This window comes from Sinocyclocheilus grahami, unplaced genomic scaffold (genome assembly GCF_001515645.1).
Source record: "Sinocyclocheilus grahami isolate Dianchi unplaced genomic scaffold, SAMN03320097.WGS_v1.1 scaffold1312.1, whole genome shotgun sequence".
In the NCBI taxonomy this organism is placed as follows: Eukaryota; Metazoa; Chordata; class Actinopteri; order Cypriniformes; family Cyprinidae; genus Sinocyclocheilus; species Sinocyclocheilus grahami.
This window is the reverse complement of record NW_015506491.1, coordinates 363,995-380,507: the sequence shown is the minus strand read 5'-3', so window position 1 is coordinate 380,507 and position 16,513 is coordinate 363,995. Positions and strand designations below refer to the sequence as shown.

The 16,513-nt window shown below is 40.3% G+C and overlaps 1 protein-coding gene across 1 annotated transcript in view; it reads right to left on the bottom strand.

The window, feature by feature from the left end:
* Nucleotides 1-677: 677 nt before the first annotated feature.
* LOC107569100 (NACHT, LRR and PYD domains-containing protein 12-like) overlaps nt 678-16,513 on the bottom strand; it is a 319,086-nt gene continuing 303,250 nt past the window's right edge. Inside the window, exons 7-8 of the mRNA XM_016255095.1 lie at nt 1,873-1,919; nt 678-1,784 (exon numbers count right to left, since the gene is read on the bottom strand). Of these exons, the coding sequence (XP_016110581.1) occupies nt 1,264-1,784; nt 1,873-1,919 (568 nt within the window). The 3' untranslated portion in view covers nt 678-1,263. The remainder of the gene's footprint in view (nt 1,785-1,872; nt 1,920-16,513) is intronic.

The following is a 16,513-nucleotide window of genomic DNA, read 5'->3' as shown; positions in this document are numbered from 1 at the left end:
TTTTCTTTGCACTTTTGTCAATTAAATAAATGTTAAAGAGAATTAACAAATCACAGATTCTTGTATTTTAATACAAGAAGGCACCGGACAAAGGAAACCAGGAACAGAACACTCTTTAAATACATGACTAGACGAGGGACAAAACGAGGAACACCTGAAATCAATAAACAATCAACATGAGGGAGAAACTGGGTCATGGGGAGCACATGGGGCACGTGAGGAAGGCGGGGGGGATGTATGTTTTTCCTTCCCTATGTGCGCAGGCAGACTAGGGAGCCATGGCGGAGCGGGCAGACTAGGGGGCCATGGCGGAGCGGGACCGGGGCCGGATGCTCTCCAGACACTGGAGGATCCCTTCCCTCCAGTTCATTCCCGTGGTGTCTGGGAGGTCGATGGGGTGATGGTAGTTGGCCCCGATCTAGAACAGAGAATTCAATGTGGCATCATCCAATGCCGTCATAACAGCGAGCCCACAGAATAGGGCGGCGAATCTCACGGCGGTTTCCATGATCGCGGAGGGTAAAAACAGAAAACAAAACACTTTCATAAAGGAAACAAAAACGAATAGAAGGGGTGCCTCTTTTCTTTGCACTTTTGTCAATTAAATAAATGTTAAAGAGAATTAACAAATCACAGATTCTTGTATTTTAATACAAGAAGGCACCGGACAAAGGAAACCAGGAACAGAACACTCTTTAAATACATGACTAGACGAGGGACAAAACGAGGAACACCTGAAATCAATAAACAATCAACATGAGGGAGAAACTGGGTCATGGGGAGCACATGGGGCACGTGGGGGAGGAAAAACAAACACAAAACAGTCCATGGGAGATCCATCCTCTCTTCTCAAAGTTATTGATCAGCACCGACTTCTCGATGTCCGTCACCCACTTCACCTTCCCCGCCATCACACACACACACACACACACACACACACCTGAAAGACACACAACACATTCAGACACATGATCACATTTCTGCTGTTTATTCAGGAGGACATCCGTCTCACAGATGAACACGACAAGATCCGCTCCGATCACAGATCAAAACACTGATGGGGAACAATCACCTGTATTTGACTGATTTACACATAGTTTCATGATAATAAATATCTCAGGGACATTTCTGTGAGATTGATGTCCACTGAATAATGCACGCAGGACGTGCATTATACATACAAATAATATTTTACATACAAACACTTATTCATCATGCAGCCCAAAGTATTATGGGTAGAATCTCTCATCAATCTATTCTGATTCATCGACACAGTTTCACTGACGATCCATAAACATAAAACCCAAGACAGAGCGGCTGAGTGAATGTGGTCTGGACTGTGTGGATGAGGCTCATTGTGTTTCTGGAGACGCTGTAGAAGAACAGAGTTCCTGCACTGTGATTCACAAACACTCCTATTCTCCTGCTGAAGGGCTTTACAGAGAGATCAGTTATGATCTTGTTGTGTCTGAATGAGTATTTGTCAGGAGAACAGTACAAACTCCAGGACTGACTATTAAATCCAAACAAACACTCATAACCTGCTCCCTTCCTCCTGATGCTCTTATATGACACTGATATTAACACATCTCCACTCCACTCAATCTCCCAGTAACAGCGTTCACACACACTCTCTCTACACAACACCTGCTGATAATAATCAAATCTGTCTCGATGATCAGGATACAGTCGTTTCTTTCCCACACGTGTCACATTTCTGTACTCCCCATACAGAATAAGTTCAGTGTTTGCTGTGTTTGGATCCAGTTTGTGAGAACAGGCATCTGAACACAAGAACAGAGACATTTAAAACACTACAACAATCACTACAGCTCTGTGTGTGTGTTTGTGTGAGTGTGTTTGTAGACGTACATTTGCGTAGTCCTGCTGTAATCCTGGATTCTCCTCCATGATCCACACTAGAAAACACACACAGAGTGTCACATTCAGTCAGTGAACACACACACACACACACACACACTGCAGTGAGATTAATCAAATTATATTGTGATGACTGTGAAAACAAGATTATCAAGGTAACACAACATGCTAAACCATACTTTAAACCGGCTAGCAATATTCTGAAACATGCTAGCAAAGTGCTAAAAATGCTTGAATAGCACTAGCATCAGCTCTCACACACTTTCAGACTCTGTCTCTCACTAACCGACTAAATCTCACAGCAAATAACAAGACAATGCAGAAGAAATCAATAAATCTGCTCAGGATTTTCTCACTGGTCTTGGTTGGTTTCTCAGAGACTGAACTGGTTTAAAGCACAGAGATTCTGCAGCAATAACATTCCTGCACTTCACAAGAGCTTGAAGAAACTCCAGTGGTGAGATGCGTGTTTGAGTCCCAAACCAGAGACCTGCGTCGAACGCAGTAAATGATCAATATGACAGGAGAATCTCACAGTTTTACAGGAAACTCTGACAGACGCAAACATAGAAATAAACACAATCATTTATTATAACATTTACTTAAGAAATTTGAGAAATCATAACTGTGTTTTGACAAACAGTTTACTGAAAAATGCTGACAGTAAGATATTTGTAACATGCTGTGCTATATAAAGCGCACAAAGAAAATAAATCCACAAGGGATACACACGGGAGAAGAGCAGGAGCAAACGTAGCACACACACGGATAACAAAGCATAACAAATAAATAGTCACTAATTTAACGAAAAGACAAGGTGATGTATTTATTGTTGAAAAAGAAATTATAATAAAGAATAGTTTTGACAGCAGCAATCGTTGTCCTCTCCAACATGTTTAAAGTTTCGGAAGGGCTATTTACACTAACTCCGCCCACCAACATGTGATTGAGATTACAACATTACAAAAGACGGTTGTCAGTCGTTAGCTCCAGTGGCGTAGATGGTAAAGTGTGAGTCATACTCCTTTTGACGCAATCTACCCGGGTTTGAATCCGCCTTTTGGCAAACATTTTTCTCCCTTTTCAAATTTTAAATCACATCAGAAAAGCATTTATTTTTTAATAATAAATTCTAAATAAATATTTTTAATTTAATAAGGAAATAATCAAAAAGTTTAAATTAAAGTATCGGGTAGGGTTAGGGTAAGTGTAGGGAGGGCTTTTGTCCCAATAAGGTGGCATCCATTTAATAATTTAACATTTTATTAATAAAATAAAATTTAAATTTACACTCAATAAGTTATTATTGCATACTGTTTTGTAATGTATTACAATACTGAGGTGCACATAATTGCCACTATTTGCAATAAGTAATATAAATAGTAGTATAAAATCCTATTTTATCATAGTGTAAATAGAATCACTTAGTGCAAATAGCCGCTGCCTTAAAGTTTATGGCCCACCTAATTCGGAAATTTGAGTATCAAAATAAACTTGAGTAGTAAATATGACTTGAGAGGCCGTTCATGTCCAATTTCTGATTAGGAAACTCGTATTTACGAAAATTCCAACAGCACTTGAAGGCAGCATAAGCATGCTCCGGCCCAGAACATAAAGTGCAATGTGAGTGAAGGGCTCAGTTCAAGGCAACCGTGCCTAGTGTGAGTACACCCTGACTTTTTTTGTCAGTTGATTTGGTTTCATAAAGCTCAAGTTCAGTCACTGTGGCAACTTATGCTGGGAAACTAACCTGGTCCGGGGCAGGCCAACTGTCAGGCTAAGCTGAGCTTCTCTAACACTGACCAATAGGAACGCAATGATATTACCAATGACTCTCTGACATACTATTATTTTACTTTATTATCAGTCCAAAAATAAAAGTATACAGAAAATGCAAATTAAATAAAAGTATAGGCTACAACCAACTGTATATCATGTATTGTGCCCAAGATTTAATGATGTTGTTTTAAGATACAGTATATGAAAACATTTAACATGGTTGCTACTTGTGCATTCAGCTGATCAGCAGTTTCTAGTCGTCCAGCTTTTCTCTCTGGTTTCATAACAGCTTTTATAGTTACTAGTAGAACATTAAAACATTACAATCTAAAATTGCTCTTTAAAGTATTAAAAACACTAAATAAAAAGTTTAAATCACTAAATTAAAAATGAAAATAAATAATAGAAAACAGACTACCTTTTAACTGGTGTTGTGATATCAGGTGTTACCAAAAATGTAGTGATTTTAGATTTAAGTAGCACCACCAGTGTAATGGCTTTCGTCTTAAATATTAATATTTAATTTTGGTCATACTATTTTATGGGGCACCAGCCAAGGAGTTCTGCCTTGACAATAAAGAACAATCATGGAAGATTGTTGAATAAATAAGAATTACATGAAGTTGCAGTCTGACCAATCTGAAGGATTTGTGAGATATCGTTAACTTGTAGAGTCTTTTTTGCTGTATTATCAACACAAGGAAGACACAAGTGTAATAAAGGGGTTTTATTAACAAAGGGATAGACAAGAGTAACTAACAACTACTAAATGGATACAATGAATGGATAAAGTGCAAAAGATTGATAACTGCAAGTGATTGAGTTGGATATTGCTATGGACGTTATCTTGTGGAAAGATAAACTGAAGTTTCCTGGAAGTAATACGGTAAACCTCATTCTAGATTCAACAAATAAATCAAGAGATTATTGGTTATTAACTGACATCAGTTATATAGAATCTAATGCAAATTAGATAATCATACAGCGACGATACACTAATGCCAACGGTCTCTGGAAAGAGGTTTGGAAAGAGTGATATATTTACGTTCTGCATCTGGGCGGTGACGTCTTTCACTTTTGACCTGGGCCACGTTGCAGTGGGAAGAAAGGAGCTTTGCAGCTTAGCTCGTGGCTTGCCACATTGTTCTTAGCACAGCGTCACTTAGCACAACGAAACTCAGCACACTTCTTTGTGTGAAGGCGGGATTTGCAAGTTGTCGGAGGTGGCCATAGTATAGCCTCTCTCTGGCCATGAGGTCTATTTGGATAGCTTAAAGTCCACGTTTAGATCAATGTCTTTAAAGTTTTTCCTATGCATTATTCACTTTCCAAACCAATTCCAGATTAATTTACACGTTGTGCTAAAAATATGAAGACCAAACATCAATGGGTAATATTGAGCATTGACCCATGCATTCATATATAGGGTATATACACCTTAATAGTGTCAGTGAATGCTCCTAAACAAGAAGATCCAATTGCAGCATTTATTGAAGAGTCCAAAAACAAACCGAGTAATCCACAACAGAGCAAAATGCAAAAACACATGCACAAAGTAATCCACAAAAAGGGAATTCGTAAAAACAGAGCAACAGAAAACACGTAACGGAAAGTAATAAACCAGCAACAAAAGATGACTGATTACTGAAGGTAATGAGACTTGATAGTCCAGGCAAAGGGTGATGGGAACTGAAGTCCAGAAGAACAAACAAAAACTAAGAAGAGTGCCCTCTGGTGGCTATACATGGGCACACCAACTACACACTGTGACATTCCCCCCCCCCCCTCCTTCTAAGGAGCGGATTCCAGACACTCCACAAAGTCAATGAAATCCAGGAGGGAGGCGGAACGAAGGCAGAACAGGGGGAGGGATGGCGGGCCAGGTTTATGTAGTGAAAGAGGTCTGAAACAGAGGTAGGCCAAAGTGCCAAGGCAGAGCAAGAGGCCAGGGTGGGGCCGGCAGGGAAGGAGGCCAGGGCAGGGCCGGAGGGACAGACCAGCGAGGCTCCGGCTGAACAACAACCCCGGTGGGTGACAAGGGCAGAGCCAGGATCTTGGCAGACAGCAAAAGTGGAGCTGACGACCACCTCAGCAGAGCTGACAAGGCCGATGAACCCCCTAGCAGCTCAGGCAGGACTGCAAAGAAGAGCACAGAGAGGATAGTTACAGCCTTGATGGCTGTAACAGGACAGGCAGACAGTTCAACAATGGTCTCCTTGATCGAAACAGGGCAGGCAGACAGTTCAACAACAGTCTCTTTGGCCATGATAAGGCAGACTGAGAGTTCAGGAGTGGAAGCCACCACCTCGGGAAGAACGAGAATAGACTCAAGAATGGACTCCTGGACTGGAACAAGCTCAGGAGTGGACTCATAGACTTGAGTAGGCTCTGGAGTAATCTACCATGACGCTTTAAGCTTGACGTCGACTAGTCGCTGGTCCTATTTTTTATCATATATTTTCATAATTTTATGATAAACACAAATATAAAAATCAAATAAAATTTAGATTTCATTAAAATTAAGTTTTTATTTGAAAGTCTGTTATTTAAGATCTGTTTGGTCCAACTCCCTGCAGAAAGTTTCTTTTGATTCCACTAGGTGCTAGTAAGCAGGGGAAAAAAGAATTTTCTTTGTATCATTTAAAAAAAAATTTTTTTAAGTTATTAAAAATATATTTAATTGAAGAGAGGCAATATTGTCCATTAGGGGTCTCCATTCTGCGAGATCAGGCATACCTGAATTTAAAAGAGTCCCAAACCCACATACATTGGGCTAAATGGATAAAAATGGTCTCACAAAATACCTTAAATTTTAATACATGAGTGGAATCATTCATAATTATTATTGCATTGGTTCACAATCCAAAGTTTCCCAACTCTGCTTCGAGCTAGCTGCTAGGGGGCGGTGCCCATTTCGTGTTCAGTGCGCCCTCCTCCCTCGTGTTTGGCAAGGCATAAATCAACATCGGATTGGACTAGGAGTTTGATCGATGTTTCTTTCGACAGATCTGATTGGGGGCTTTTCAGACATATGACACATTACGTGATGATGTAATCGCCCATCGACACAAACGTGTTAAGGCAAAACTATTAAAAAATGCAACATTCAACTGTATCGCATGCATTGATCGGCACATCTGAGATATATTAGTGTATCATTTGGCCATGCAAGCTCACAGAAAAGTAAGTATAGTCTCATTTTAAAGATAACCTAATCTAAGAGCTGATATAAAGTTTGTGGCCACTTCTAGCACACGGAAGTAGTAATCAGAGCAGGGATGTGACATAAATGTTTGTTTGTTTACAGAAGTCAAGAGGTTAAGTACACTGGATAAAAATATTATCAAAACTTATTTAAGGTGAGAAAAAAAAACTTTTTACTGATTATGTTATTTTCATTAAACAAACAGACGATTTTGGCCTGGTTGTATTTTGGTTCTGTCACGAATCTGTAGTTCCTCCCATTAACCAGACTCCATTTCCCATAATCCTTGTACCTGGAACTGATTGGCAGCACACCTGTTCCCATCTACTGAACTATTGAAGCCACACACTCACTCCCTGCATTCCATTCGGAAGGGCTCATCCCTATGCCCTAATCCCTTCAAAGAGTTTACCCACCGGAGTTAGAGGTTGAAGGGTGTAGGGGACCAAACAACTGTTTCTTGAAGTGCCCTTCTGCGCCATCATCCCGTGCCCACACGGAGGAACCGTCAGCACAATCAGCACAAAGGATCATGAGGGCCCGAAGTGTCCATCAGTTGTACACTTTGAAATCCTTCATTCCGAAGTTAATATGTAATCACATGCTGATTACATATTATTGTAGCACAGTTTGTGCTGAATACAATGTAATTAGACTTCAGTTATTAATATGTTTATAAGAAACTGAACAAAGCACAAATGTCAGGGCATGTCAAAACTGCTCCAGGGCCCCAAAACCCCCTCAGATCCCAGAGGGTTAAAGAATCGTGTTGATTTTTCACTGTAGGGCTGAGGACTGAAGTGTGTTCTCCTTGTTTTCTTTTACCCTTTAATATTACTTTAATCTATTTTAATTTCCTTTTCTGTGCTACGCCTTTCACAAATCCCCTAGATTAGAAAGGAGAGTGTAACATGTTCCTTAAACATTTTTAAAATGTTGTACTGCATAATTACCTAATTACAACCAAAATATAATGAAAATTTGTAGAAATGTTTTGTGTTCGCTGGGCTGATGATGTTGCTGAGTATTATTACAGAGCAGACAAAGTGCCTGTTTCAGGATAAAGGTCTCAATGAATTCAAATGTTTTTCTATTAAGTTCTAAATGTTGTAATGTATTTAAAAGTTTAGCATGAAAGCATTTAATTGATTGAAGTGTTAGATTGGTTTTGTATGGTTTAAGAATGTTTGACCAGTGTGTTTGTAAAATGAACTCAACAAGACATTCGGTTACAGAACTAAAGCTAAATAATCTGTTACAGTTGTTATTTACAGTTGAAGTGAGTGACACGCAGTGGCATATAATATGCAGTGGTGTTTCCCTGAAACATGTAGGGCCCTATCATACACCCAGCGCAATGCGACGCCAGGCATGATGCAAGTGTTTTTTGCTAGTTTCAGCCCGACACAGTTATCATTTTCATGTCCAGCCCCTTGTTGTTTAAATAGCAAATGCACTTGTGCCCATCTGTTTGCCCATGGGCTTGATGGTCTGAAAACGAGGTGTGTTCAGGCGCATTGTTGGCACGTTGCTATTTTGAGGCAACTGAAAACGATTGCACCATTGACCAACTTATACCTGTTCTAAAGTCTTTTTTTATTTTTATTTAAAGAGCGCATTAGTAGTATGTGCCTATAGTAGGGTGCACAACGGGCATACTGTAAGGTCTGTTTTGGGTTCTGTTTCATGTTCTTGTTTTCATGTCTTATTTTGTAATTTGATTCATGCTGTTAGTGTCATGCTTCCCTTGCCCTCTTGTATTTCTGCCTTGTGTATGTGTCATGTTCTGATTGGTTGTTTAAGTCATGTGTCTTGGTGCGCATTGGTTGGATTGTGTCATGTGACCTTTATTGTTTGTTTCCTCTTGTTGCCTTTGTCTGTTGTTGTGTATTGATGTTGTAACCCTGCTGTCGGTGAGTCTGTTCATGCCTAGTCAAGTCTGTTCATGCCCAGTCAAGTTTGTTCATGTCAAGTCAAGCCCTTGTCAAGTCAAGTCTTTGTGTGAATTTTTAAATTCTGCTTTGTTTTAATAAACTGCACTTGGGTTCATCACAACTCGCTCTCAGTGGACTGCTCGTTACAGAATACACGACCGCTACCATGAACCCAGCAGTTTCTCGCCTCATCTGTCTTTGTCAAGGTGACAGGGCCATAGAGGACTATGTGGAGGAATTTTGTCGACTTTCTTGTTTGGTAGACTTCAATGATGTGGCACGTAAAGACATTTTCCGTTTTGGTCTCACAAAGGAAATATCTTAGTGAATGCCACGTCACACTCCTCACTGGACTCTGGCTAAATATATTGACTTTGCACTCCATTTAAGTGGTTCCTCATTTACTGTGGGGATCACAGATGAGGAACGCCACTATCCTACAGTATGCACCAAACCAGATCATCTTCACACCCCAACCATCATATCTGGAGTGGTTCACGGTCTGGCATGGTATTCAGTTGCATTTGCGACTGAAAACTACTGCGTGCGACTATGAAAACATATTTAGGAGCACCAGTGCGACTGACCAGATCTTCATCATATTTGTGATTGTGATCGCTGAGGGGAGCTTCACAGGTTTCTACGTGTTTTTACAGCGTTGAGTAATGTATCTCATGAATCCTTTCATAAGCAAAGTGTAGACGGTGTAAATAAGAGATTCATTGTGCAGTGTAGAGAGATTCGTTGATTATAAATGTGAGATCGCGGTGAGCTAAGATGAGTGACAGCTTTTAATGATTTTTAAGGGAGTTTGTAAATGTGATACTGATTTAATACAACAGTTCAATAAACAAGAAGTTAATATTAAGTGACTTACATTGTCTGACTATAACACTATTGTCTGATTTTGCTCTATTTCGTCGTCGAAAATAGTTTGAAACAAAGTCACAGCTCAGCCGCTGCGCATCTCCATTCAAACACAGCGGTGTCTAATTTATGAATGAACTGCGTTTTACAGTATAAGTCATTATAATCCATAATTATGTCCCCACTGGATGCAACGAATGCCTGCTTTATAATGGGTTTTCATGTTTTTGTCTCGTCGCTCCGGCCGGACAGGGCATCATCACAATATGGTGAGGGCGTAACATTTCCGTCTCATGCTTGAGGTATTCGGCCAATCACAATGCACACCTCGCTTTTTCAGGCCGATGAGCTTTGTTAAAATCTACGTGTTTCTGAAAGGCTGGGGGATAGAGGAGAAACAATAACGTACAGTATGTGGAAAATAATTAGTTTTTTAACCTTAAACCGCATAAACACATTTCATTACACCAAATACACCAAATAAAGTTCTTTTTAGCAACATCATATGACCCCTTTAAAGTATCATTTCAGTTCTTTAAATCATTTAATATTTCTATATTAATAATTTTTTAAAAACATTAATCTTAACTTGAATTTATGGTTTTAATTGCACTCATGCCACCTCTGATCCTCATCCTCACAAGTGCTCCTACAAAGAAAAATAAGCGTAGAGCCCTGGCCTGATTACCCGGCCAAGATGGCCACCAAGTCTTAGCCTCGCCACGCCATGGCCATCACGTCAGAGCCTCGTCACGCTTCGGCTGCCAAGCAAGTTTCCCCTAAGGATTTTTTTTGGGGGGGGGGCTATAGTACCCAAGCTCCCGAAGATGCGGAGCTTGGGGCAGGACTGAAAAGACTGATTGACAGTGTGATGGACCCACCACTGATGTCAGTGCGAGCAGCTGGCATCCCAGTGGTCTCTACCCGGCGAGCATGCCACTGTCTACTGCACTGCCCGTGATGGCGGTCGCCATCTTCAGTGTTTGGGCCGCACACTGCGATTCTGAGGCCTCTCCTGTCCACTAGTCTGCACCAGTGGCCTCTCCTCTCCACGAATCTGCTCCTGAGGCTTCTCCTGTCCATGAGTCTGCCCCAGAGGCCTCTTCTGTCCACGAGTCTGCCCCAGAGTCCTCTAATATCCACGAATCCGCTCCAGTGCCTCCAGAGGTGGTGGCGTCTGCTGCAGAACCTCCAGAGGTGGCGGCTTCTGCTGCAGAACTTTCCAAGGTGGTGGCGCCCTCTCATGAACTCACTGTCTGTCCTGTCATGGCCATAGAGGCTGTTCATGAACTCACTGTCTGTCCTGTCATGGCCATGGAGGCCGTTCATAAACTTACTGACTGCTTTGTCACAGCCATGGAGGCTGTTCACGAACTCACAGACTGTCCTATCACGGCCAAGGAGGCCATTCAAGAACTCACTGCCTGCTCTGTCACAGTCAAGTGGTCTATCCATGTCTCTGCTCCACCATGAATTCCTGCTCTGCCGGCACCCCCATGGCTTCCTGCTCTGCCGGCACCATCATGGCTTCCAGCACCGATATGGATTCCTGCTCTGCCGGCACCCCCATGGCTCCCTGCTCCACCATGGCTCCCTGATCTGCTGGCTCCACCATGGATTTCTGCTCTGCCGGCTCCGCCATGGCTCCATGCTCCTCTGGATCTGACCTGGTGGTCTCCTGGTCTACTGTTCCACTGTCTACCACTGCTCCATGGCTCTGGTCCTCCATTGATCCACAGTCTGCCTTTGCTCCATGACCCAGGTCCTCCAGTGCTTCACTGTCCTCTATGGCTCCACAGACTGGTTCTGCCATTGCCCCATGATCCTGGTCCACCATTGCTCCATGCTCCAGGTCCTGTTCCTCTTCACGGGCCTGGCCCTCCATCCCGCCCCCTGGACTACCTTTGCTCCACCACCCTCCTGGACTTTTGTTGTTTTGGGTGATTTAGGCGTCTGGATACGCTTTTTTGAGGGGGGAATATGTAAGATCTGTTTTGGGTTCTGTTTCATGTTCTTGTTTTCATGTCTTTTATTTTGTAATTTTATTCATGCTGTTAGTGTCATGCTTCCCTTGCCCTCTTGTATTTCTGCCTTGTGTATGTGTCATGGTGCTCATTTGTTGGATTGTGTCATGTGACATTGTTTGCTATAAGTAGCCCTCTTGTTGTCTTTGTCTGTTGTCGTGTATTGATGTTGTAACCCTGCTGTCGGTGAGTCTGTTCATGCCCAGTCAAGTCTGTTCAAGTCAAGTTTGTTCATGGATTTTGGATTCTGCTTTGTTTTAATAAACTGCACTTTGGTTCATCACAACTCGCTCTCAGTGGACTGCTCGTTACACATACACTCTGTTTATTACACACACAAGGACGCGCAGCAGCACACAAACATGCCAAATATTAAAAATGAAAGGATTACAATGTAAAAGATTATTATTGTGTACTTTAAACTCGCGCACTAGCAGATCCATTTCCTCTCTGGAAAAGCATTCAGTCTTTGCTCTTGCAAATTCCTCCATGTAAATTTAGATTCCGCCATGGTGCAAGCGCAACTGGCTTTTAAAGGGAATGGTAGATGAGACTCTGATTGGTTTAGTGTATTCGGACATGCCCTAGGTGCACCTGCGCCATGCGTTAAGATTGTTAAAACAGGGCCCTTAGTTTCATTGCCTGTACGAGAGAGACTAAACAGCGAGAGAAACAAAGAAACTTCTGTTTTTAATTTGTTGCTTTGTACTGTTTTTATTTTGCACAGTTTTAATTGTACATTTCTTTGGCAATGCAAATGTAAAAATGTGACAATAATAAGACTAAGGTTTTGTGCTCCTCATTTTACACCGAATAAATTATTTAACCGATATATTTATTATTTACACAAGGAATGCAACATGCTCACTTTAGAACTTATGCCAACGACATGGTCTGTGCCCAATTTATAGGAGTGATAGCAGACAATCTCGGAAAAAAAGACGGCTGACAAAATTGCCTCCGCCCACTATCTATCATTTATGATTGATTGTGATACAATTGTCTATGTCGAGATTGTCTATGTCCATGTCATTGATCATAGAAAACCTACCAATCTCCTAATTGGTCATATTAACTTTCAACTCCACCATGCAGAAGGTAAGGAGTGTGAGATTTCTGATGTTTGTTATCATATAACTATAAACTATGATAACAGAAAAACTATTCATCATCATGTATTGACTAATCCAATGTAGCAAAAAAAAAAAAAAGTGCGACCAAATCATGTGCTGGTGCAACCAACTGAGATAGTCAGTCACACCAGTGTGACCAATGGGAATAATGAGTCTAGAGCAGGGGTGTTAAACTCAGTTACTGGAGGGCCACAGCCCTGCAGAGTTTAGATTCAACCATAATTAAACGCACCTGATCCAGCTAATCAAGTCCTTCAGGCTTATTTGAAATCTACATGCTATGTGTGTTGGAGCAGGGAATGAAACTCTGCAGGGCTGGCCCTGTTTATGCTTGAAAATATCATACTCAACATACTTGAGTTTGTCCAGTGTGCAGTTTGGATCCTCCAGTTTTTCAGAGAGCAGCTTGACTCCTGAATCTCCTGGGTGATTGTAGCTCAGATCCAGCTCTCTCAGGTGTGAGGGGTTTGAACTCAGAGCTGCAGACACATAACCACAGCCTTCCTCCGTCACCATACAGCCAGACAATCTACAAACACAATAGTCCACGACATTAGTTTGACTTTCAGGCAATCCAATGTCTTGTAGATCCACGGAAAAAAAGCACATGGCAAGTTTGCTGTTTCTTTTCAGTTATCATAAACATTATCATAATTTCATGCAAGGCTTTTGCTGAGGTCACTGATATAACCCCATTTTTATAAGTGTTTTCCCCCCCAAAATTACATAGTTTATAGGGTATAGCAGGGGTGGCGAACTCCAGTCCTGGAGAGCCGCAATCCCGCAGAGCACAGCTCCAACTCACCTGGCTGTAGCTTCCTAGTAACCCTTGTAGCTTTTGGTAGTGTAGCTGTAAAATGCATTTATTAATGAAAATCTACTCACGTGAACACCAGTGATGACCTTGTGTGAATAAATTAATACACATATCATGATTAACTCTACTTAATAACATTCTCTTTGTCACAGTTTTTGTTCTTTTAGTTGATGGAATTAAATTTTTGCCAAAGGTTTTGTACCTTTTCAATAAGGTAATAAAATTATAAATTGTAAAAAATATTTTTAATTTATTTATACATTTTCAAATACAATGCATCCTTTTCTAACTGTTTCTCCTATTCCTTTTGCTGATCTGGACTTACAAATGCACCAGATGGGATGGGGGTGCACAGAAGAGAACAAGTCGGTTTGCAAGGGTAAGGATATTCCTGATGCAAAGAGCTTCTTTCTGTGTCCTTGCCTTATTTACCAGTTTATTGCATACAAGCCTCATTCATACTAATGTGTTCATCAGGTTACACTTTATCTTGATAATCCACTTTAGACATTCTACTAACTATAAGTAACTTTGCAACTACATGTCAACTAATTCTCATTAATTTGCAACTACATGTCTACTAACTCTCAGAGTAGACTGTTAGGGTAGGTTTAGGGTTAGCAGAATAAGTTGACATATACTTGCAAAGTTTCTGATAGTCAGTATGTTGTATGTTGTGGACCCATCAAAATAAAGTGTTAGAAGATATTAAACAGACAGTCTACTAATACTCTAATGACTGCTAGTTGACATGTAGTTGCAGCAAAGTTACTTACTGTTAGTAGAATGTCTAAAGTGGACTATCGAAATAAAGTGTTACCGAACATCATAACACCTCAGCATTAGTTCTCAGCCATTTGACTGGTTAGGCTGGTTCAAGCAGGTTTTTTGTGCAGGTGAAACAGAAATAGAGGCACATAGGTCTTTGAATACTACTGAATTGAATGGTCATTGCAATCAGAAGTAATGTGTAATATATAGTATATTACTGTGCACGACACCAACAGCACAACTGCATACAGCAACAGTTGTACAGTCCTATTATTGGCTCTAAATTGTCATTAAAACTAACATTTCTGTTTACAGCTTAAATACACATAAATCTTCTGGATACTGATTTGAGGTCATTTGTGTGCATAGCTCAAAACTCTGTTTACTTTATCACTTTGATCCAGGACACGTCCCCCTGCAGCTGTAGAGGCAAACTGCCCCCTCAATATATGATATTCTTCATGCTGCTCTACTGAACTTCATAACGCACCCTTTGGTTTGTTTGGATGACAAAATGTTTAAAAAGTTCATTTTTAAGGCTGGTCTGCATCAGCTGTCTAACAGTGCTGGTTAAGGTCACAATAATTGAGACGGCCAATCAAATAAAAGAAGGTTGGAAAGATGTTTGACGTATGTTGCATTTTCACATCAATGTTATAAGAGACCCAAAATCACAGCACTTGCATGAGATTGAGTTCATGTGGAGTAGCATTTACTGTGAAACATTGTAAACACTGGATCATGAGCCGCTTTCATGTAAATGAACAAACATAGTGCCGCGCTGTATTTTCAGAAAATTACATTACAAGCTTAAAAATTTGACAGTCGCACTAAGCCTTTTTATTTATTTTATCAAACACCATTTACCTCAATATCTGCAGCTGACAGTCTGGACTCTTCAATCCATCAGAAAGCAGCTTCACTCCTGAATCCTGCAGGTCATTGTTACTCAGGTCCAGCTCTCTCAGGACAGAGTTTGATGATTGTAGAGCTGAAGACAAACTCTCACAAGACTGAGCAGTGAGATTACAGAATTGTAGCCTGTGTGGAGAACAAAACAAACAGCAATATTATTGTTTATCTGGTAGGGGTTATAATCTGGAGCACAGATGACTTTAAAAAAAAAAAACGTTGACTAGTGATACATTTGAAGTAAATTCAGTAATCAGTGAATACATCTTATGGTTTAATTTTTTTTTTAAAAATATGTTTTATTAATTTTCACTTTATAAAGAAATAACATCCTTGAAAAATAATGATAACATAATGACAACAACAGGTAAACAAAAAAACAACAACAACAAAAAAAATATATATATACATTTCAGCTCTCACACATACAAAAAGCAAGGGTTACATGTGCGTACACTTACACGGGAATTCAAGTCACCTCACAGCCTAACTGCCAAGCCTTCACAGAATTTAAAATAATAGAGTTTGTACAAGCTACTCTAACTGTCTTCATTCTTTTGAGAGAGAGCATTTAGAATTTTGAAGAGGGACCTGTGATTGAAAGGACTCTGTATCTGACCATAATGAAGTTGGGTCTTCTGAAATCCAAGTAGTTATTGTAACGAATCAGCTCATGGGAAATATGAATAATTAATCATAACTAGTTATAATTCATTATGAATATTTAGATCCGCTGTAGATATTTAGCTGACCTCTCAGGGTCAACTGTCTTGTCAATTCTAAGAGTGTTAATTTCCTGGTTAAGGGAAATAACTTTCTTACTGTACAATTCTACAAAAGCTTGTAGCATAAATCTGCATGATTAAGTGACTCCAGTTATAAGCAAACAATGAACCACGTCAAGTGTGATACAAGTAAGGTTTTATTAACTACATAAACACTTAAACTAGTCTAACATACTACATAAACACATAAACTGGTCTAACATCCTACATAAACACATAAACTGGTCTAACATACACATACACACACGCATACAGTTGGTATAGGAAAGGGTTCAAGCTTAACTCAGTACAGAGAAGAGACATAAGGAATGAAATTTATGGAACCATTTGCATATTCAGCAGATCTACACCTGAGGGAAACATCAGATTCTTAGTTCAAACACACCTTTGTAAAAAGGTGCAAAT